General features: G+C 30.8%; 1 protein-coding gene across 3 annotated transcripts; it reads right to left on the reverse strand.

The window, feature by feature from the left end:
- Positions 1 to 14,053: 14,053 nt before the first annotated feature.
- LOC137806455 (uncharacterized) lies at positions 14,054 to 22,799 on the reverse strand. Of its 3 annotated transcripts, none has more exons than XM_068606593.2 (3): positions 21,865 to 22,799; positions 15,273 to 16,371; positions 14,054 to 15,144 (listed from the first exon to the last, which is right to left on the reverse strand). In XM_068606593.2, exons 1-3 carry the CDS (start codon positions 21,940 to 21,942, stop codon positions 14,660 to 14,662), a joined length of 1,662 nt encoding a protein of 553 aa, XP_068462694.1. In that variant the 5' UTR covers positions 21,943 to 22,799; the 3' UTR covers positions 14,054 to 14,659. The 3 variants fall into 3 exon arrangements, with proteins under 3 accessions (XP_068462694.1, XP_068462695.1, XP_090156131.1); XM_068606594.2 differs by lacking the exon at positions 21,865 to 22,799 and adding an exon at positions 20,780 to 21,858; XM_090300005.1 differs by lacking the exon at positions 21,865 to 22,799 and adding an exon at positions 17,942 to 20,768.
- Positions 22,800 to 24,967: the final 2,168 nt, after the last annotated feature.

Consider the following 24,967-nt stretch of genomic DNA (forward strand, 5'->3'; position numbering starts at 1 on the left):
CCATCAGCTACCTTCTTCCAATGACTATATAAAGCCTACCATTAAGAAGAAGAACACAATAGAGTAGAGGATGCATTATGCCAAAATAATGTCAAGGCTTCAAAAGCTTCAAAAGGGATCCCAAAGCTCGGAACGGGATCACTGCAAAAATGTATGGATCCATTAGAGCTTAGAGAACACAAGAAGTGTCTCTTTAGTCAGCTAGGGGAGTGCATTTTCACCTTGTATTCATTTAAAGATGCAACCCCTCCCTGAAGTGTGAGATTATTTGAATAAGGAGAGCAAACTCAAACCTTGTATTCATCTAAAGATGCAAACACTCTCCATTAGTCAGAACCAATGATCAAACGATCATTCAAACATTTAACTTTTCTTATGTTTGGGAGGAGTGGAGTAAAGAATAGTCAAGTTTAGTCAGGAGTGACTTGAGTAAAGAATACTTCTTTACAAGGTCATCCAGGACTAGCTGCAATCCAAAAGAATACTCGGTTAGCCAGGAGTGGTTAGGTGCAAAATAATACCCAACGTCAATCAGAAGTGACTTGAGGAAAAAATACTAAACTGGTTAGCCAAGAGTGGCTATGAGCCCAAAGAATACTCACTTTAAGTCATGAATGTCTTGATTCAAGAATACTTAAGGGCTAGCTGGGAGTGGCTACGAGCCTATAAAATACTTGAAGTCTACTTGGCAACACTACTTAGTTAAACTTGACTGGTTGGTCAAAAATTGGATGTTGTTACGACAGATGAACCAATATAAATTACTATACGTGGTGTTTGTTGTCATCAACTATATTAACTCAAGAAGGAGAGTTAATGTGAGAATACACTCTAAAGATGCTTTACTAAAGTGTTTTTCAAATTAACTATTTGTTTTACATATATATTGATTCATTAGATGTCAAAACTATGATTTAGTCACTTGTTAAAGCAAACACAGGAATATGTTAATCAAGTGAATTAGTTTAATTATAAATAATTTAGTTTAGTTATAAAATATGTGTCTAAAATGACATTTATGGACTGGGGGAGCTAAGTTTAAAATAAACTATAAACTTTTGAACATGTCTGTCTAATCATATTCGTTATAAGTTTTCTTTAAGAAAAATATTTTATGTTTCACCATAAACTGATTAAAAGTATTTGTAAAAAAAATATCTTTTTAAATTTGTCTTTCTTAACGAGGTCAAATATTTATAAGGTGATTTTTTAAAATATTCATATTTTATTTAGAGAAGTTAGAAGTGTGTCTGACATGACACATCAGGAGGAAAAGGATTTTAATCTAAATGTTTTACAAACCAAAGTATCTTCTTTCCATCATCAATCAATTGATATTTGCGAAATATTTTCAAAAGTAATTAAATCACAATCCAATTCTCTTGTAATTTATCTGCTTTTCATATTTGTTATTTTTATTACTACTAGATTCTTTCTTACTACCTTTAACATCTCAATATGCATCTTACCGTTTAGGTCATATAATTGTCCAATAAATAATAAATTATTTTCAAGTCATTCACATGTTATACCCTTAGGCTACGTTTGGATCTAGGGGTGGTACTGTTGTCGACGACGGAAGTCACAACACCACCCCGTTTGGATCCATGCATTGTTACAGGTGAGGGTGCAACGAAAGAGAAAGTTGAGTGAATTGTGCTTCTTCTGAAAGATGAAGAGAAAGTTTCACTGTGCAGTGCGAGTGCCAAGTCATCACCACGAATTTCCAATGTTGCCCTTACTTTTGTGCTGGAATCAAGAAGCACAGTGGCCCTGCATGCATGCCACATGAAAGCATGAGATTCCTGACTTGGCTCAGGAATCTATTGACCATGTGAAAGTTTGAAAGCTCATCAATGAAGTGGGTGAGAGGTAGGTGTGTAACCTGGTTTCTTTATAAAACGATGTAGTTGCTTCCTCCATTCACAGATAATCAAAGAGAGCGAAGCATAAGCAAAGAGAGCGAAGCATAGAGTGTGTAGTTGGAGAGATTCGTAAGTCATAGTGTGTGTTAGGGGCTTCATTAACGTATAGGTTGTTAATCTGAAAGTGTTGTGTTAATCTCTGGGTTCATATGTGCCTTCATCTGGGTTCATCTGAGGTGAGTTTATATGTTTGATTGTTGGTTAATCGATTATGGCTTAAATATCATAGGCAAAATAATCGATTATGGTGTAGATAATCGATTAAGTTAAGCGAGTAACCGATTATCTGTAAAATTTTCCAGCCATAATCGATTATCTGTAGTGTGTAAAAGGGCTCTTAATCGATTATGGTTGTTTTTAGCCTAGTAGCATAATCGATTATGCTTTGATAATCGATTATCTGAAGTGTGTAAAAGGGGTCTTAATCGATTATTTGATGTGATAATCGATTATGCTTGTTTTTTGGCTACTAACATAATCGATTATGCGTTGATAATCGATTATCCTGTGTGTATAAGTGATGCGATAATCGATTATGTTGTAAAATTTGTGAAATAGAAATGTTTCTTAATTTATTTGTTTTCTGTTGTTTTCAGGTGTGTTGTTCTTCCTATAAGTCATCCCTGTTGTTGTTCTTGAGTGCTTATCTTCAGGTTTTTTAATTTTTTTATGTAAAATTATTTTATTTTATTTCTGTTTTATATTTATGTTAGAATGATTATGGTTTTGTAATATAATTTGTTTAGAATTTATTTTAGTTTATTATGTTAAGGCTGTTGTTGTAATATAATTTGTTTAGAGTTTAGTTTAGTTAATTATGTTAAGGAGTTACTAGATAGTTAATTAAATATGTTAAGGAGTTTACTTAATTAAATTAATTTTTTCAGTTGATTTATTGTTTTAATTTTCGTAGATACTTATTAATTTTTTAACATTTAAGAAAAATATTTATTTTTATGAAATGAATTATTTACAGAATGGAAACAGAAATTTGTAAAGTTTCGGTATTTTATTATATTAAACATAAATTATTAATGTTATAATTAAATCAAATAAAAAAATGTTGTTGTGATTAAAGAAAACTGAAAAATTTAAGATAAATATTGTTTATAAGAGAATAGATATTGTATAATAATAAATATCCAAAGTTAATAAATATTGTATAAGAGAACTGAAATATTGTATAATAATAAATATACAAAGTTAATTTTTTTTAACATTTAATTTAATTGTTTATAAGAGAATAGATATTTTTTTAAATGAATATTTGTATTTATAAGAAAATGATAAATGTATTTAAAATAAATATTTTTACAAATGCAAATAGAAATTTGTAATTTGTAGGTTTTTTAAAAAGTAATTGATATTTTAGAAGTGCTATTTTTAATTGATATTTTAATTATAAATGTAGAAAGTAATTATTTATTTCAAAATGAATTGTTTATAAAACAGATTTAAAAAAATTTATTTTGACAGAATGGAATTCAAAATTTTAAAAATATTTTGATAGGATTTTCATTTTTGTAGATTAAACATAATTTATTAATGTTATAATTAAAAACATTATAAAAATGTTGTAGTAATTAAAAAAAAACAGTAAAAGTTTAAAGTAGAAATATCATTTTGAGTTATTTTTTTTTAATTTGTATTTCACATAAATTATTGGTGTTAGAATTAAATGTTAAAAAAAATGTTATAGTAATTTAAAAAGTCAGAAAAAGTTTATTTTAGATTGATAATAAATTATTACAAAGATAAAAAAAGTTTACAGAATCCAAATAAAAATTAATAATATGTAGTTAATATTGTTTTAGATTGTACATAAATTATTACAAAGATAAAAATATATGTATTTAAAATGAATATTTTTACAAGTGGAAATAGAAATTTGTAATTTGTAGGTTTTTAAAAAGTAATTGATATTTTAGAAGTGTTATTTTTAATTGATATTTTAATTATAAATGTAGAAAGTAATTATTTATTTCAAAATGAATTATTTATAAAACAGACTTAAAATTTTTTATTTTGACAGAATGGAATTAAAATTTTAAAAATATTTTGATAGAATTTTCATTTTTTAGATTAAACATAAGTTATTAATGTTATAATTAAAAACATTTATGTTGTAGTAATTAAAAAAAAAAGTAAAAGTTTAAAGTAGAAATATCATTTTGAGTTTTTTTTTTTAATTTTTATTTCACATAAATTATTGGTGTTAGAATTAAATGTTAAAAAGAATGTTATAGTAATTTAAAAATTCAGAAAAAGTTTATTTTAGATTGATAATAAATTATTACAAAGATAAAAAAGTTTACAGAATCCAAATAAAAATTGATAATATGTAGTTAATATTATTTTAGATTGTACATAAATTATTTCAAAGATAAAAATTTATGTATTTAAAATGAATATTTTTAGAAGTAGGAATAGAAATTTTAGGTTTTTTTTTTATTTTATTTGTTTATATTTATTTGTTGTTTGATTAAATTATGTTATTGAATGATATAGTAATTTTGATTAATTTTTTTATTAAAATTAATTAAAAGTACGTTTTAGGATAACTGTATTGGTGTACTTTTACACCGATACGGTAACCGCGTTCGGTATGAATTCGGAAAGAAGTTATGACGAGGCAGAGATGGTACACTTTAAGGAAACAGTTGCAATTTATGACGATCTTGTTGCGGCGAACATGAACTTAATTTCACAAATTGAAGAACAAATAAAAAAAATAATGAAGGTGCATCAGTCATGATTCTTTGTATGATTGCTTTTGGATTGAAATTGTTACGCACAATGCCTACTACAAGCAACTGTATCAGTCAGTCCCAACCACAAAAAGAGCGTCGCAGACAAGAATTGATGGAGTACTTGGTTCATCCTGAACAATCTCGTCACATTATCCGCATGGGACCAGGAGCTTTCATTAAATTATGTGAACGAATACGAGAAACTGGACTTGTTAAAGATGCATATCGATCAATCGTGGAAGAACAAGTAACGAAATTTCTCCACATTAGTGGGCATAATGTGAAGAATCGAAGTGTGTCAGTCTTTTTCCATCGGTCTGGAGAAACAGTTTCCCGTCACTTTCATAATGTTTTGAGTGCAATTTTAAGGTTGGAGGGGGAATTCTTAATTCAACCAAATGGAACGGTTGTACAACCACACATCCTTAACAACAGTCGATTTTTCCCCTACTTTAAGGTTTGTTGATAAAATCATTCCTTGAAATTATGTGTAATGTCTTCTTTAGTTTGTGGTTAATTAAAGTTATGAATTTTTGTTTACATTAGGATTTTTTAAGGGCCATAGATGGGAGTCATGTACGTGCTAAGGTTGCACGTGCTGATGCGCCTCGTTTTCGAGGGAGAAAAGATTGGCCAACCCAAAACATATTTGCAGCCTGTGACTTTGACATGAAGTTCACATATGTCTTAGCCGGTTGGGAAGGAACTGCCTCCGATTCAAGGATATTGAAAGATGCTTTGGTACGAGGCGATCCTTTGGTTATTCTAGAAGGTTAGTTATAGGGGATTGGGTGTGCAGAAGAATTAAAAGGTTGTAGTAATATATACTAACCCAGCTTTCCACAATCTTTGTAGGAAAATACTATCTTGGTGATGCAGGTTTTATGTTAAAACGAAATATAATAACACCTTATCGCGGGGTGAGATATCATTTGAAAGAATATTCGCGAAGAGGACCACAAAATGCAAAAGAGTTGTTTAATCATCGACATTCATCACTTAGGAACGTAATTGAGAGAACCTTTGGGGTGCTTAAAAAACGTTTTCCAATTATAGCCAGTGGGACTGAGCCACATTATGATGTGGATACTATGACAAAAATTGTTTTAGCTTGTTGTATTCTGCATAACTTTCTACGCGGGATCAACAATGATGAGTCTCTGCTTGAAGAAGTAGATAATGAATTGTTAGAACAAGATGTCCAACCAAGCACCACCCATTCTCGTGAACATGATTACAGGATAGGGTGTGATATTAGGGACGCTATAGCAAACGAAATGTGGCAAGATTATGTAAACAATTAATTTCATGAAATAATATATTTTCTACCATTTTTCAATGTTTGTCATCCTAACTTTATTTAAGTTAATTAGATGGATCGCGGAAAAAATGTGGCTTCAAATTCATCAGGTTCTTATCGAGAGTTCACCAAGTGGACGGCGGAGATGGACCTAATTTTGCTCAATACAATGATTGACGAGGTACGAAAAGGGTGTAGAATTAATGGTAGCTGGACCACTCAAGGATACACTAACATAGTTATGGCTTTAAATGAGGCTGGTTTATCGGGTCTTAAGAAAAATAATGTGAAGAACCGGCAGAAAAGCCTGAAGGACAGGTGGAGGGAAATCCATGATTTGTTTGGTGGATTGAGTGGTTTCGCATGGAACCAGAACACCAAACTTTTTTAGCTTTTTGAAGCCATGGATTAAGGTACAATGATAAGTACTTTTTTACATAACAATTACATTTAAATTCACATTTCGTATCATATACTAATATGTGAAATGTATGTAGGCCAAACCATCTGCGGCAAAATGGCGTTTCAATACCATTCGCCATTATGACCTCATGGAGGAGTTGTGGTCTAATGATAGAGCCACGGGAAGTCGGGTCAGGACAGCCCGTGACATCAATTCACCTCCTCCTGACATGACCAATTTCAGTGTCAACCTTGGGGAGAATAATATGGATTATATCCCCGAAAAACAAACTTTGAGGAGGCAGATGACTACGTCCCACGATCACCTGGTCCTCAATTCCAATCTAATGACACTCCTTCAGACACACCATCAAACACTCCTTCTATGCCATCTGCTGGCTTTGCGGGCACATCCTCATCCTGAGGATCAAAGAGAAAAGGCCTCAGTATGGACGGCATTGATGAACAATTTGCAATGTTGAATACTAATCTTCAACAATGCGTGTCATCAATGAAGGATGGAAATGAAAATGCCTCTCAGTTGGTGAATATTGCTCGTGCACAGGCAACGACAGCTCAAGATATAGCTGCCGAAATTACGAATAAACGACCTATATGCTGAGCATGTACACCACCATCGACGCCATGCCTCATACCAGTACTCAGAGTCTGATATTTGGGCAATGCTCGTGGAGCTAAACATTCAAGATGAACAACTCATGGATCAATGTTATGAGTTTTTATGTGACCATCCCGGAAGAGTTAAGCAACTATTTGGGATGCCATATGAGCGTCGAATGACAAAATTGTTTGGATTTATGACTAGGCATTGATTTTATATCTCTGCGTGGGGGTTACCTTTAATTATTATTAATCTAATATTCGACTGTCTTTGTTAGTAGCTGGACATGTAATATTTGACTGCCTTTGTTAGTTATTGGGCATGTAATATTTGACTGTCTTTGTTAGTTATTCGACATGTAATATTTTGCTTTGTGAACATCTACTTTCATTAGCAACGTAATATTTTGCTTTCTGAACTTGCACTATTGCTTTATGATATTATGTTAACTTCTGTTTAGTTATTTATTGTAGTAATTGCATTATAGATGACATCATCATCCCACAAACGTAACAGAACCCGTAAGGGTAAATTTCCAGCAGAAGATGTTGACGTTCCTCCTCCACCAACGAGGATTCCAGAAGTTCTTGATTATTCAAGATACTTCAGTACCAGGCGTCAAATGGTGGCTTTTGAAAAGAACTTTCACGCAAGAGCAGTATTACCACCAAAAGTGATGCATACTCCATTTTTTGCTGGTCCAGGATTTGAATTCCAAAATCTTCTGAATTGGCAAGGTTTACAACCTTTCCTTGGAATTAATCTTCCGTATTATGAGGATTTGGTAAGAGTATTTTATACAAATGCAAAATTCACACCTGCTGGTCACCTTGCCATTGAGATTTGCGGAAAAATGATACACATTAAAGAAATAGATTGGATGACCATTGCTCATCTACAGTATGATGGTCTTAAGTTAACCCATGGGACGATACCTGAGGAACTGAAGTTTGATCGAGGTCTAGCATTATCGTCCATGATTCGTGAAGATGTTGAAGGTGAAAATCTGAAAAATGTCGGTAGTCTGAAAATGAATGACCGACTGTTGCATTACACATGGGTGCATATCTTGTGCCCTCGAGGAAGCAACTATGCACAACTAACTACTGAATGAAGATATTTTCATGATGTGGTTAATCAAGAATAATGTACGCATTAATTGGCCTTATTACATCATGCAACACATCATCAAATGCCGGATAACAAGATGCCTCTCCCATATGCAAATTTGATAACGAGGATCTTGCAGGTGTATGGCTTTGACTTGTCGAATGAACAAGCAAGAATGCTAGGCTGGAATCATTACTTTGGCAAAAAAAGTATGACAAAATTAAATATATTCCAGGTCAATGGCATATGGCAACTTGGTAGACCCCACCATTCAAATGAAGAAGATGATGAAGAGGATGAATTGCCAGCACAAGATGTTGAAGGTGGTCAACCTGAGGAGGCAAACCCCACTCAAAGGGAATTGTTAAATCAAATTTTGTCCGGCATACAAAACATGAATACCCGAATGGACAGAATGGAGGTTACTCTGGCTGACATTCGACGTCATCAAGGCCATTGAGTGTGTTATTATTATGTTATCGTCATTGTTATTTTTATTTCTAATTTTCATGTTGAACATTAATGAATTGTGTTTGTTATTTTTGACGTTGACATTGTTATTGTTAAGGTTTTATGCTACTTATTTACATAATCATGTTGTTTTTAATGCAACTTTTTTACCATCTTATTACTTCGACAGCATTGGTTAAGTGTCATTAATGTCTGCGTATCACAACACGTCGTCATCTAGTTGTACTGGTTGTAGTGTGCAAAAGCGTGGTACTTTTACCCATGCTACTGGGAGCACAAGTGCCTTCGTTGATCCTATTTGTGATTGTGGATAATTTGCTGTATTGAGAATAAGGACAACACAAAAAAATGTTGGAAAATTTTTTTAGGGTTGTCCCAACTACAAGGTAAAATTTATTCAATTAGGTTTGAAACAAACTTAAGAATGTTATTTTAAACTTATTCATTGTTCAATTTTATTGTTTTCTTCAAAACAGATTAGAAGTGACATGGTTCTAGGCTATAATTTTTTCAAATGGTGCATTGAAGACGTTGCCGATGAAAAAGATGAAATTATTATCATACAACGAAATAAGATATGTCTTCTAGAAACCCGTTTGAAGGTCTCCACAAGAAGGATTCAAATGTTATTACTGGGAATGTCTTTTCTTTTTCTAATTAACATTATTATGTTCTTCATGTAATGACGTTATATTATATATTTTGACACCTACTTAATATTCATGTTATATTCTAAATTTTTATTTTCTTTTTAAAATAAATTCATTTTGCTATTCATAATAATGAAAATTATTATTAAAATTAATTATATATATATATATATTTGTATATATATAACAACATAATTTAGAACATAATTTATAATATTAAAATTATGTAAATAAATTAACTTAAATAAAAAATAATTCTTAATTGATAAAATGTTAAATAATATAATTATACTTTAATTTTAAATTATAATTAACTAAAATATGAAATAGGATTAATCATTATTTATTCTTTTTTTATATTCAAGGGTAAAATTGTAATCTCACAAACTTTACTATTCAAAATAATTTATAATATTCTTACAACTATCACATCACTCACAATTTTCAATAAACTTTCCTCACACATCCACTCTAACATACCCCAATCCAAACAACCTCAACTTTCTTCACACTTTCTTCACACTTCCACCCCCACTCACCCTCAACTTTCCACTCTCCCACACCCTCTAATCCAAACACACCCTTAAAATGTATGTACAGTATCATCATACATTTTTATTCTAACAATACTAACTCCATTAACTTTTACAACAAGATAATTTCCCATAAATATAAATTCCTCAAAATAAGTTTATAAATGTAAAACAAATATAAGACATAAAATCATTATGTGAAGTTGCACTTAATTCCACTGTTTTGCCATTAGTGTTAATTAATGTTGGCAAACTAAAATATTTTCATCTCCAAGTTACTTGGAAGACAACTTCTTACACTAAATACCTAACTTAACCCTTCTTTCAACAATAACAAGAATGACATTCATAGTTTCAACACGTAATACTTTTCAAAATAATGAGTTAGTGATACAAGGTGTACTTTTCAAAAGCTTTAATGGAATTTACTTCTTCTTTTTTACTTCCTTTTCAACACATTTCCTTGAATATGCGTACACGAATATGCAATGTTTAACAAGATCCCATCCATTCAATCAGTTGATTAGCACATTTGACATAGATTCAGTGTGCAAGTATGTTCAATGTCCTTCTGTCAAACTATTTTAGTTTTTTGAAAGTTTAGCTTTACTTGTTCAAAATGTATACCCTTGCATATATTTGACATCCGATTTAGTTCAATTTCTAAGTATTTCTTCAGATCCACTTTACAATCAATAATATTATTATTTTGATTGTAAAGTGGATAAATTGATAACTAAATTTTTTTATATCCACTTTACAATCAATAATATTATTATTTCTATATTTTTATATTATTTAATTATAAATTTATTTTTATTATATATATATATATATTTTAAATCATCATATCAAGAATTATAAATAATTTTAAAGCATAATTTTTTTTTCTCTGAAAAAAAAATTGGACTATCGTATTACTAATATTTGATCAATAACTTTTTTAATAGCAATGTTTAAAAAATACCATAAAAAGTATGTGTTTTACTATTATTTTTATTTTATCTTTAAAATATTTATTAATTCTTTTACATTTTTTTATTCCAGATGTGATTTTATTATTTTATTTTCATGTTCTCTTCAGGATACTTGAATTCATTACTTCTACTTTTTCTTAGATAAGATGAATTTTTCATTTTAAATATTTAGTTAATATGATATTTACAATAATAAAAAAATGAGTTTATTATTATTTTTACTATTTCTATTATAATTACTAGCACACATATCTGCATTTTTTATTTTTTTTATTTTTATATAATTAAATACAAAATTTAATCAAATTAAATAATATATTATTATTTGTGTTAATTTTTTATTACTTATATTTATATTTATTTTTAATTAAATATGTTTAAAACAATTATAAATCAAATGTAATATTATTGAAGAACTTAATATTTTAAGAATGTGATTCTTAACTAAAGAAATTGAAGTTATTAATTTAATTATAAAAGAAACTAAACATCTCTATATAAAAAAAATAAAATAAAATGTATACATTAGAGAAATAGGAAAAGCAAAATAAGATAAATAAAAGAGATGAAATAAATTAGCAATACACAATTTCAGAATCTCAACATTAGGGTTTTTGAAGCATTGAGGAGACGAAAAACCTGGTGAAGTGGCGGTGATGAAATGTGAAGAAGAACAACAATAGAGTTTCACAATCTCAAAATTAGGATTTTGGAGACATTAACATGTTTTTATAATATTTCTCTCTCACAGTTTTCTTATATATCACTCTCTTTCATAATCTCAAAATTAAGATTTTGAAGAATTTTGGAGACATTAAGATGTTTTTATATTATTTCTTTCTCACAGTTTTCTTATATATCACTCTTTTGCCTAAAAAAAGTAACAGTCCATAAATCCACATTTCACCCCTCTCTCTCCACTCTTCCCTAATAAAAGGCACCAATCTCTCCACTTTTCTGCCGGTTAAGTGAGAACATATAAAATAAAATTTTAAAATTAAAAATATGTTTATTTAATAAAGAAGAATATAGTTTAAAACAAAAAAGTAATCAATCTCTCCTACCAGTTAGGTGATAAAATCTACTAACCGTTTCTGTTATTATACAACAATTAAATATACACATTTTTATATTACATAAATATTGAACAAAAATAATTTAAAAAATGAATGATCCCATCAGAACTCAGATCAATTCAAAGATAATAGTATTAGTATTTTTTAAAAAGGTTGGTATAGTTAGTGGAGAGGAGAGAGACGTAAATAATAAATTATTATAATAGAACGAACTAAAAAAGATAAAAAAAGGGGAAGAGGAGAGAGAGACGTAAATAATAAATTATTATAGAAGAACCAACAGAAAGAAAAAAAATAGAAAGGGAAGAGAAGAGTTACCTCCATATGGTCTATATGGTAACCCAATGACTATATCCTACAAATGAGGCAAAGTTCTTCTCGGATTTGATCAATTGCTTCAATAACCTAAATTCAAACATAGCAAGACAACCACCAATTCATTATATGAACATTTGGAATGTTGTTGTGTTGGACTGCACACGGAAAATAATTATTGGTGTGATCAGATATCCAACTTCTAGTCCCATTACCCTTGTTACAATCTCCATATCAGGTTTTGTTTTTTCTTTAACAGCAATACTTGCATCACTAAAATCATGTCCCACAAACCACATCTTGAAGGAAGCACTTTTCACCTCTCCTGTTCATGTAGGTCATTCTTCATGAAGCAATCAAGGTTGAATATATCAGGAAAATTCAAAACAAACCTTTCACAAATACAAAGATAAAACTGTTATGACATATACGAATCCCTAACTGCAAGTATTTTTTTGGGTTTGCAAACAATGTCTTAAAATCTCACCACACCAAAAATAGAAAACAAATAAAAGCTATAATTAAATAAAAAAAACTATAATTCATGGATTTATTTATGCAGAAGCAAGCACACACGTACCTAAGTCGAGTTCAATAAGCCTTAGCAAGTCCAGCCTGCACAGGTCATGATGTATTAATTCAAGCATAAACATTTCATTAGTCTTCATCTTGACTTTGGAGTAAAATTAATCGAGAAATTGAAAGCAACATCCGCAGAGAGACGGAACAACATCAACAGAGAGAAAATGAGAGTTTACATTAGATTTCGTTGATTGAAGGAATAAAAAGGTAAGAAATGAGGAAATGAAAAATCTATTTGAATCAAATTGAAAACTGTTGTGTAAATCAAATGATAAATTGTCTTGTATCAAATCGAGAACTGCTCTCGCTGATTCAAAAAGAAAAACAACAAATAGAAAATTAAATTCAAAACTGTCTACAAAATAACCAAAAATAGTTATTTAGGAGAATTCTCTTTATATTTAACTGTTCTTTTAAAAAAATTATATATAAAAAAAACAGTTACAAAATAATAAAAATAAGAATAAAATAGAAATAAAATAAAATATTAATAAAATGTAAGAGATTTTGAAAATAAATCAAACCGCTCATCCACCCCTCTTCTAATTCATAATTGTTCCTCCACAACTCTTTCAATTCAAAACCACTCTTCCACCTCTCTTTCAATTCAAAACCGCCTCCACTACGTATACCAAATATTGTAGGAAAAAAAATGACACAATGACCATAATACAATAATAAAATTAAATATTAATATAAGGATAAAATGGAAAAAAAATGAAGAGTAGTTAAGAGGAGAATCCCCTTTATATATAGGTATAGATTTATTTTAATTATTATATTATTTATAATATTTATTTTCCATTTCATCATTGAACTTCAATACATCATGATATACAAATACAAAGTAAGGTGATATAAATAATAGGAATAATCCCTTAAGTACCTTAAAGGAAAAATCAATTATTGCCAGCATTTTACATAGAATGACATAAACTTAACCGTGCATGGATTATGGCTTCTTTTTCCTGCTGAATCTTTGAATCAAAATTGGCGTGCAATGACAAGGTTTACTCATTAGGATAAGAAAGTGAATACCCCAACTGAATAGATAGATTCCTACTCCTTAACTATGTATGACAGGTTCCATAATTGAATGCATAGATTCACTCTGTAAACTTGCCGTGTTTATAAACATTCATCCCCACCTTCAAAAATGTTGCAAATCTAAGCACTAAAACATAAACAAATGGTCCAACTTGTGACAATATCCTTTCTTTAGAATTGTTGCAAGCCTAAAGCAAAATCCCAAACATATTGTAAAACAGTAAAACAGCAAGACTGGCCATCATGTTATAATATCTTTTTGAATGATGTAATTCAATTCAATCTTAATCATGAACACTAAAGCAAAATAATTCAATGACTGATAAAATTTACAGGAATCAATAAATCCGAATACTTTTTTTCCCTTCTCTATCATACATATTTTCGTAAATAAGAGTTCTATGTTACAAATCAAAATTGTGGTGGAGTTGAAAAGATCACATCTAGTTTCACTTAAATATTCTGATTCTCGATTAGAAAGAGCAGCTCAGCACAAATAGAATAACAAGTTGCACAACCTTGTACCCATCCCCTCTCCCTCTCCACAACCTATACAGAGTCTCACTGTCGTCTACATAAATTACTAAGATGCACAAGATAGGAACTTCACTCCCAACTAGGTTTGCAGCAATGCCCTGAACATGCAACAACTTGCAACAGATGTTCTTCTTCCAATCAGTAAAAAATTAAGACAAATAAGTCAGGCACTAGTCACCATCCAAGCAGTTTAAGATCAAGGCAATCAATCAGTCACTCAATACTTGCTGCCTGTATGCAAGTGACAAAAGAATGAATGAAGAAAATTGGTATCTTCTAGCCCATGCCCCAATTCCTCCTGCTCTGACTGTCATTGGAGGGTTCCTTGTGCACATGTAATTATTGTGACAATTAAATAATTATCAGTATGGAATGACATATGGAAGAGCAAAAACATCTGCTGACTCTATGCGCAGAGCTCCGGCCCATACCTGTGGTGTATCCTCAACCTCTGAAGATTGCACCACAGATTTTCTTTTGGGTGAAACATTTCTGTCAAATAGCCATTCTTGATCATCAAAATCAGACCACTGATCCACCTTAGGTACTGAATATACCTGGCCTAGGTACTTGGAGTCTGGATGGGATGGCTTTGCAGAAGCTTCAGTTACAAACTCAACTGGCACAGTATCAGTGCGAGTCTTCTTTGAAGAAACTGAAAATGACTGAGTTTCAAAAATCTCATTTTTCTTGCCTTCTTTGTTTTCTACCTTAACACCGGTGGTCACTTGTGGTCTATCTGAAGCATTTGGTATGGAAATTTGCCAAGGTTCCAATGTCCTTCCATTTTTAGTTAATGGATGAGAGGAAGACAATTTTGGAAACTTATTGGGCAAACTGTCATCAACTGTAAGAAATTTCAAAGAAATATATAACTTGTCAGTCAACAGAAAAATATTATGTACAAAATTATACACAACTTAACAGGATCACTAGGTAGAACTGAGAACAAAACTCATCATAAGTAACGCTCACCACGTGGAACTCCATTTGACTCAATATCTTTTCGTTTTTTGAGATTTTCCCCACCAACAGCATCCTCCTGGCTGTCTCTAGAAAGCTGTGCGAAACAATTTGAATCTTTAAGTTCAATTTTGTTGCTTTCTTTTAATTTATTTTGCTCTGTTGTTTTAAGTTCACTAGACTCCTTAGCTTTCTCCTCCTTTTTCTTCTCTTTATCCCTATCTTTGTTCTTCCCATGCCCTTTCTTCTCCTTCTCTTTATCTTTCCTTTTATCTCTTCTTTTATCGTCCTTTTTTTTCTTAACCTTTTCCTTTCCTTCATCTTTCTTTTCCTTAACCTTTTCCTCTTCTGTCTTTTCCGTACCTTCCTCTTTCTTTTCCTTAACCTTTTCTTTGCCTTCAACTGTTGCTTCCAAATTATTTTCAAAATACTTCCCAAGAAGTGTGGGTATTCCATCAACTCTAGGATGAAAACCTCCAGCATAATTCTGAGCTGGTGAATTTCCAATAGGTCGGACCTCAGCTTGTACTCCTCTTCCATCAATCTTAACATCAAGGCCTTTATCCTTGAGTTTTTCATTACCATCAAGCCTGGTCTCACTACCTTTAGCCACCAACCTATCAGCTGCCTCATTTTTTCCATGGTTTGCATTAGTAAAGTTATGAACCAATTGATTGGTAGCTTCTCCATCATCATTCCTAATCCTCCGGTCCAGCTCCAAGAGGAACTTTGATTCCATGTTCTTAGCCAGAGGATTTTTTTCTCTTGGCTTCTCCCCATTGTTACCAGAATACTGTTTGGTGAGTCTGTTCTCAAACAAGATACCCTTCTTATCATCAAGCTTAATTTCCTCTTGATGGAGATTACCAGCATTGAGACCCTCAGATTGTCTTGGAAAACCTTTGTCATCTGTAGTAGAACTGATTTTACTTTTATCTCTATCTTTGTTCTTATCCTTATTTTTATCTTTTTTCTTCTCTCTGCGTTTTTCCTTTTTGTCCCTCTTTTCCTTATGTTTTCCATCTCTTCCTTCTTTCTCTCTCCTCTCCTTACTTTCCCTCTTCTCTTTGTCCTTCTTATCTTTCTTATGTTTTTTCTCTTTCTGCTTCTCCTGCAAGTAAATGGTGAGAAGAGATATTAATAACAATAACAAGAGCGAAGAAAGGAGAATTTATCAAAAGTAAAAACATGCAAAGGAAAAAAAATTGGTTCTTGTCTGTTGACACTCACATACATCCTAGGAAGAAACCATGACAATAACAACAAGATCAATGTCTTCAAGATTTTAGGAGATCACTGTGATGCCTTATTAAGCAGTTCCAATTATTAGATTCACTAAACCCACCAGAAACACTTTCATTCTTAGATGCAAATGCTGGTCCTTTTGATATTTATTTTATTTCTTTTTTGGCTTTTGGCACATATTACAAATAAGATATGCTATGACAATTTTAACGGATGTTCTGCAATCTATGCCTTGTATTAAAATAAAAAGATCGGGGAAGTGCAATTGACAGGTCTTATTATAATGGCAGATAAGAAACTCCGGCAAATAAAATATAGCATATCTAGTTATATTCCCATAGATGAACCACCAAAAAACTTAAATGCTACCAAGGAAAACTGCTTGTTCATCTTCTAAGTCTCAAGAAGCAACCCATATTCAGTCTACCAAATGAGAACAAATTCTATACATAAAAACATGACTTTGTGGGTCCCACATCATATTTAATGAATCTCTTTTCATTTGGTAGTTTTCAACAAATATCAACCAATAGAAGAGACTGTTACAAAGGCTGTTAGAGAATATGTTCCTAGCACTCCTCGTTAATTTGCCCAGGATTTTTTATTTTCTAAATTATAAGTTATCCAAGAGTTTTATTATAATTGGTTATAAATGCCTTTTAGTTGTCTTACGCTACCTAGACCTTTTGAATCACTATAGTATTGAGATGTCCATTTCCTCATAGAACATATGAAATTCTAATCAGGAGTACTCTCGTGACCCTACTAAAGTTAGAAAGTAGGAGGTGTCTACCTGGAATTTGAAATGGGTTACATATGTAAGATAAAGAGTGGAAAACGCACTAACTATCTCACTTTTAAAGTAGCTAAATCCCAGTTCACTCTACAAAAGGGGTACCCTAGACTTATTAATCTACATTAGGTCTAACTAGTTCAATCTCCAATTTGATTTTGAAAGCATTGACATGATTCACAAATATGCTCTACAAGCCAACTACAACATAGTGTTGATGAAATTAATGTTACCAATGAATTGCTAATGTATGAAAATACTTATTGGGTAGAGACCACATTTCGTTTTTTTCTTTTCCAAGACCTGTTGGGTAGAGTTAATATTTTGTGTGGAGGAAGAGAAGAAAGGAGTTTCATCAAAGAAGGTGATCCTTGCAAACATTTAATATCCTTTAGTGTCACGTGAAAAACATCGATACCCTTTTTGAAGATGAAAATATCCTAAAACGACACATTTGATAGCTTGGGCTGAAAGTTCATCCAAACCTGGAGACACACCATGTGCAAAAACTCACACAACCGGACTGGAGGATAAGTGTGAAACAGAGGTTGATTTGGAAACATAAAGGAATGTGGAATTTTATTGTCCAAAGAAAAATAGGGCATTCTATTAATAAGATAACAGGCAGTAAAAATGGCATCACCTAGTGATGGACAGGAACATTGGCACCAAGCTGCGAGTGTCTATATTGTCTCTCTGCTATATTATTTTGCTGAGGTGTATGAGGATAGATGGACGCGTGTAAAATGCCATGTGAGTTTAAAAGAGTGAAAGAACCAAAGAAAAAGTATTATTTGGCATTATCACCCCTTAAGATCTTGATCACTTGGCCAAATTGGTTCTTGATTTCATTAAGGAATGACACAAACATATTCAAAAGTACAAACCAACCTTTCATTGAGTAAACCCAAGTATAACGAGAATTTTCATCAATAAAAATGACAAAATAACGAAACCCAAAGGATGAAACTCAACTTAGACCCAAAATATCAAAGTGAATTATAGAAAAGACAGAGTTGCATCTTGACTCAATTCTTTTTAGAAAATAAGACCGAATATGCTTTCCTAATTGACATGACTCACATTCTAAGACTGGGAATTTGCTAAGTTCGAGAATCATCCTTTTCATTTTGATAAATGTGGATGACCCAAGTGATCATGTAGAAGCTTAGGAGATGAGTGAAAGGTTGTGTTTGGCTGTCAGGCTTCAAATTAAGATATTCTTGATATTCTTCATTAGAAAAATGTGGTTCAACCTTATTAGATTGAAAGATGTTTGTTGTCTGGTTAGAAAAACAATGTGAGGAGAAGCATTTATTTTTTAGTGTGGCCTCTTACACAAGAAACATTGGGGACGTTTGTATCAACTTTGAGTAAAAGAAGACATTGAAAGACGAATTCAACAATCAGAATTCCAACAAAAATCTACACTCCACAGCCAGTTCCAACTATAAAAGGCAGCAAACAGTGGTGAAGAAAAAGTATGAGAGAGAGAAGGGGAGAGGAGTCTCTCAACCAAAGCTGAAACCGTAGAAACAAGGGTTGAATGGAAACAAGGACTAGGACGTTCGGCGAGTGTTGTGAAGAAGACACGGAGTTCTTTCCATGACAAAAAGGTGGCTAGCAGCAGATGGTGATGGCCGACTAACGATGGCTGACGGGTGACTGACGATGGCTGACGGGCGACTGACGATGGTCGACGACAGCTGATGGTAGCGCGAAGGATAGTGATAGCGGTGGATAGCGGTGGACAACTGCAAAACTAGTAGAACGAGCCCCACTCTTATACCAAGACTTAAAATATGATAAAAAAAAACTTAAGAAATTGATCATCTCTTAGAAAATTAAATCAGGAATATCTAGATAATTAATGCTGATACATAAACAACTCATAGGTACAACGTATAGCAATTTTCCAATACAACTGCTAATTACCTATTAATACCTATTCTAACAAATATAATACATTATAAAGCTTAGTAAAACAAGAAACTAAATGAAACCATTGAAATGTAATCATTTAAATAAGGAATGCATTGCATTTGTAAAGTGAGGTTTGCATTGGTCATATCTCTAATCTATATGAGATCTCCAACACACACCCTCATATCAAGGACTAGATGTCTCGAGCATAAAACTAGATATTTGTGGGTGGTCTAAAAGCAGCTCGCTGAGCCCAAAAGCCTTGACAGGATAGACTCTGATACTATCTTAGAAAGTAGACTTTTAGCCTAACTCAACCTCATAAAACTGACTTGTAAGATGAGATTTGTACCCACTTGTATACTATAATTTGGTCATATATTTAATCGATGTGAAATCTCACAAACAATCAATTTTATCACCAAAACTTATATCAGCACTAAATGGATATTGAAAAGGCTCTCTAACCAAAATGGGGACAAAGCCTCATAGGTTTGACCTATGTAAAGGAGGAGAAACTTGCAATTCTCTGAACATACAAATAGTGAACCACTTAAACCACCATCCCGTACCAAAATCCATACAAATGTCCCCCATAATGTACAGATACCAACTTGAAAAACTGCACATTATATTCCCTGTATTTTTCCCAACTTTATTTCACAACCTTCCTCTATGGTAGGGAGGTCAGTTGAGGTTTCAATAACAGATGGAAGGAATTACTGAAAATAATTCTCTTGCTAATTTGCAGTAACTAAAGGAAAGTATTATTTTAAATTTAACTTCTCTACAGTACAAATAATCTAAAGCCAATATTCATTCAAGGAATACAAATCCTTATTCAGTATCTAAAATTATTATAAAGATTATTCTTTTGATTTAAAAGAAAAACAATCCTAGAATACAGTTTTCTAGAGGCACTCCAAATCAAAAACTTGCACACAGATGGAACTCCAATTAAACTATAAGTTGCAATATCCAATTCAAATTAAGTAGTTCAAGTCAGTTCCTATCATGAAATACACCAAAGGCTTAGGAGAAACAGCAACTGATCTTGTTGCTCCCAGGCTAGGTATTGCAGATTGACATTACCAGTTGTAACTACCATACAATAACTGAAAAACTTAGAAGCAAATGATATCAATCCCTATAGCAACTCTAAGTGTAGCTATGACAATTGAAACTGACAGTCAGGCGCAACTGTGTAAAACTCGAAATACAGGAAAAAATAACAATGTAAAGAAGAATACCTATCATTTAATACCTTATAGGATTAATCATACTTAAAACAACTAAGTAAATCCCCTGCATAAGTTACTCCCTTAAATGAATCATCCAATGCAATAAATCTAGCTGATCTACATAGCTTCAGCCTCCATCCTCAAACTCGTCATCAAAAAATGGTTGTTTCTATATTATTTTCAATTTTACCTCAAAAATTTCAAATCCCGGCTTATGGGAAAGCTCAGCTACCTATGGGAGATGCTACTACCAACAGAATCCAATAAAAAGTAGAAACAAATAAAAAGAGAATTAAGGCCACTAGCCATAGTCTCACCAGATAATCAGAAACCATTGGGTAGGTGGAAGTCCAGTCCAGCAAGAAAACAGAGGCATGAGGGGAGGGGAACAGAAGTTAAAACATGACAAGAAGAATGATATGTTTACATTTGAAATTAATGGAGAAAATTGATTGGCATTATTGTCAAGCAAATTGAGAATTCAAAGCAGATACTTGACAAAAACATTAACTAACATTCCTTTCAAGCATAAGAATAAACCTGAAGTTACTGGCATCCATAACATATATGATGATTTCACAGGAAAATCATAGTTGGCCCTAAATTTGAAGTACCTTTTTAATCTAATCAAGGTAAACAAAGCATGAACTAAGGGGCACATAAATTGAGGTAACAAAGAATGTATGCAAGAACAATATACAAATAAATCTCCAACCTTGATCACATCATTATAGCAACCTCTTGCTTCGCCACAAAATAAACTTGGCCCTTTTTACATGTTTGAGGAAAGAAATGTAGCACAATTTCACCAATATGATGTGATTACAAAACAAAATTTTCAGTTATTGACTTATAGCAGATAATCTACCACCATTCAATAAAGGGTTCACGGATGATTATTAAATCAGTTAAAATTCGCAGAGAGAGAAAAGACAATAAAAAATCTGAAAGTATTACATATTTTCAAGGTCATCTATGACTGACAAGATCAAGGAAATTCAAAGATGTTGGTTTCAAAAAAATCAGCAAGTATTACAAAGTACATTAGAGGAATCTTCAAAACACAAATATATATGAACAATCTCCACCAATACTATCTCTTTTGCTACAATACCTAAGGTGTCAAGTAACAACATCAAATCCAAAGTTAATTATTACATTTAATTATTCAATATTATTCCCTGGCAATGTTTTCTCCAACAAATCAAGTAAAAAATCCATAGACTCAACATTCTAACCTGGAACGAAATCTTTATGGCTTAGTATAAAACAAATATATAAAATTGTCAAGGACATGAATTGGAAGAATGACAACAATAAGAATTGGGTGAAGTCTGTCACTTTATCTAAAAATGGACGTGTAACAATGCACTTTGAATGAATGGATGTCAATTGAATTTACCTTTCTTAACAAATCCACTCCATCTGTTCTAGCCTTCTTTATATATCCTGGTGGTGGAAATGAAAAACAGCGCGACATTGCATAAAAGCCTAATGTAAAATTCTAGGTGTGAGACTGCTAGAATCCAGTAACACTGTTCCAGGGAGGGAACAAACCAGCAACTATGCTCATGCACCATGTCACCACATTCATTTCAAGTTTTAAAATTTCTCCATGAACCTTCACTAAAACATTCACTTAGAGCAACCAAACCAACTAAATATTTGCTTCAACTGTTTCAAAACCGAATAAATTGTCTGAAATCCAATACTCTACTCTTGTGAGCCACCATACCACCAAAGACAACAGAAAACACCAATGAAGAACAGATGACTTTGCACTTGATCACTCATTCACAATTACTAATAGTAGATAATGCTCAAAAAAGCAATGTTAACATCTTTAGTAGTCTGTCTCTAAATACAAATGCTTCTTAAAGAGTCCCCACACACAAATGCTCAACAGTACAATATGACCTCCTGACGAGATGAGAGTTCATGCCCATTTCACGCAACCGGTGAACCCTAATCACTCGGGAAGCTTAGGGCCCCAGTTACGATCCAATGAAACCCTAAAAAATAAACCCACATACCCAACGAAATACCTCACCAAAGAAAACCTAATCCAAATCCCAAAACCTCTTTTTGATTTGAAATCACAAAATCAGAGGAATGAGAGGCAATACAGAGAATCAAACACTTGGGAATAATGGGTATAGATCAAGAAGGAAAGAACTCCGATTCGAAGGCAACAAAACTGAAATTGAGAAAGGAGAGTCTAAGTGAAAATTGTTAGATTCTGGGTTCTCCTTGTTTACCAAATGTTTCTTTCCTTGTTGTTCTCTGATTTATGGATTGTGTTTGTTTGTGTTTCTGTGCTCAGACTTGTATTCTATATTTCTGTGCTTGAGTTGTATTCCATATTTATTCCTTATTCATGGCTAGTGTTATGGTTATTTCTTTTATTTTTATTTTTTTAATATTATCCCTAACACTCGAATAAATCATATTCTTATAACAAAAAATCAAAATAAATCATATTCTTATAAAAAAAATCAAATAAATAATTACATATAATAAGTTGTGAACAATAAATTTGATATTGTCTTTCTTAAATCATTATTGTTTTATTATAAAACATTAATTTGAAAAATATTTGCAAATAATTTCATTTTATGATTATAGATAGAAAAAAATATTACTAACAAAATATTTAATATATTGCATAAGGACTATTTTATATCTTAAATTGTGTATAATTATTTTATATGACTTTTAAAGTGTGTAAGAAAAATAAAAAGAGAATGGTACTAATTATTTTCTTATACTATGTATAACTTTTTAATGTTACCGTGAATAATTCTAAAATAAAAATATATTTGGTGTTCTTATTTTTTTTGTTTTTGGAAATGAAATTATTATTTCTGATTATTGAAAAAAAATCAGATTACAATAATTAAACATTATAATATTAAAAAGTAATATACAGAGAATAAATTATAAGGGTATAAGTAGATTGTAAAACATTGATGTTAATTTGAATGATATTTTATCCAATTATTTCAAGATTTTGTTTCATATATTTGAGTTATTTTTCAAATTGTATCCATTAAGTAAATTTTTTTTTTAAAAATTGTTTCTTTGTGAGTTTTTTTTTTTATCCTTCTTACATGTATTATTCTTGCATAACTTTTTTATAATAATTCTACACAGAAATTCAACTTGTATGATTGTACGGTGGTTAATTAATGTCATTTGCTAACACGTTTTTAGTGTTTTTATATTGATAAATTAGTTTATAAAATATAACATGCAAGCAAATTTTTAATATGTAAAACAAGCTCTTAAGTTAATTATTTACTGCAATTATATTAAAAAAAGATATTAATAATTTATTACTTATAATATTTTTTATGATAAATATTTAAAAATTATCAAATTCTATGTAACATGAATAAGTTAAACTAATTTATATATATATATGATGTAAACGGAAATTAAATAATGGAAAAAGACTGTTTGGAAAAAAAAAGTAGGAAGAGACTTTTTTTCTTATAGAATTTACATGAAAAAGAATTTCCTCATATTTTTTAATTTATTAAAAATCTAAACATGATTATAACATGATTCTTTTAAAAGTACAAAATATTATTTTTCATAAGATATATATGTATTTAATTTTAATATAGTTCATTTTGAAAATAAGTGTCATCTTTACAAATTTATGAAAATGCATGAAAAATGTTTTTGTTCTGATTTCTACTGGGCAATGCCAAGTGGTACCACCCCAGCCAGTCACCACTTCTGTGTGTCACAAAAGTGTTCAACTTCAAATGAAACAGTTTATAAAATATTTAAATTTAATTTAGTAATAAAGTGTCACATTATAAATTTATGTTTTAGTGGCTGAGGGATGAAGTTTTTTTTCTCAGATTTTCCTTTTCTTAATTATCTAAATAAATCATTTCCAAGATATTTTTTCCCTGGTTACAGCCTCAACAGCAAGAATAAAAACAGAAAAAATGTCAAATTTTGATCTTTCTTTTTTAAATAAAATAGAAAATAAATAAATTTTACAAAAAAATCTAATCATTTAATAAAAAAACAATTTAAAAACATATATAAAATTTATAATTGTTAAAATATCTTTTTAAAAAGACTAAGTGTTATTCTTAGTGAATACTGATATTTAATTTGAATTTATTAGTATTATTAAAAAATAATATAAAATATAATTATGAGTAGTAATAATTATTTATTATTTTAAAATTATGTTAACATAAAATAATAAAATATTTCATCTTTGTTGTTAAATATAAAATTTGAAATTTTGATTTAAATTATTATATAATAAATTAAAAAATAGGTAATTTAATTTAAATCATACTTACTCTTTTAAATATTAATAATTCATATCAGTAATTTAAATGTATGTGAATAAGAAGATTAGGATGTTTTTATTTTTAATTTAAAAATAGATATTTATCTTTTTTATACTTCAGATACATCAATATTCATATTTGCTATTGTATTTAAATATTTTTTTGTCTTTTCTATAAATGATA

Source organism: Phaseolus vulgaris, chromosome 3 (genome assembly GCF_051622355.1).
Source record: "Phaseolus vulgaris cultivar YP4 chromosome 3, ASM5162235v1, whole genome shotgun sequence".
Classification (NCBI taxonomy): Eukaryota; Viridiplantae; Streptophyta; class Magnoliopsida; order Fabales; family Fabaceae; genus Phaseolus; species Phaseolus vulgaris.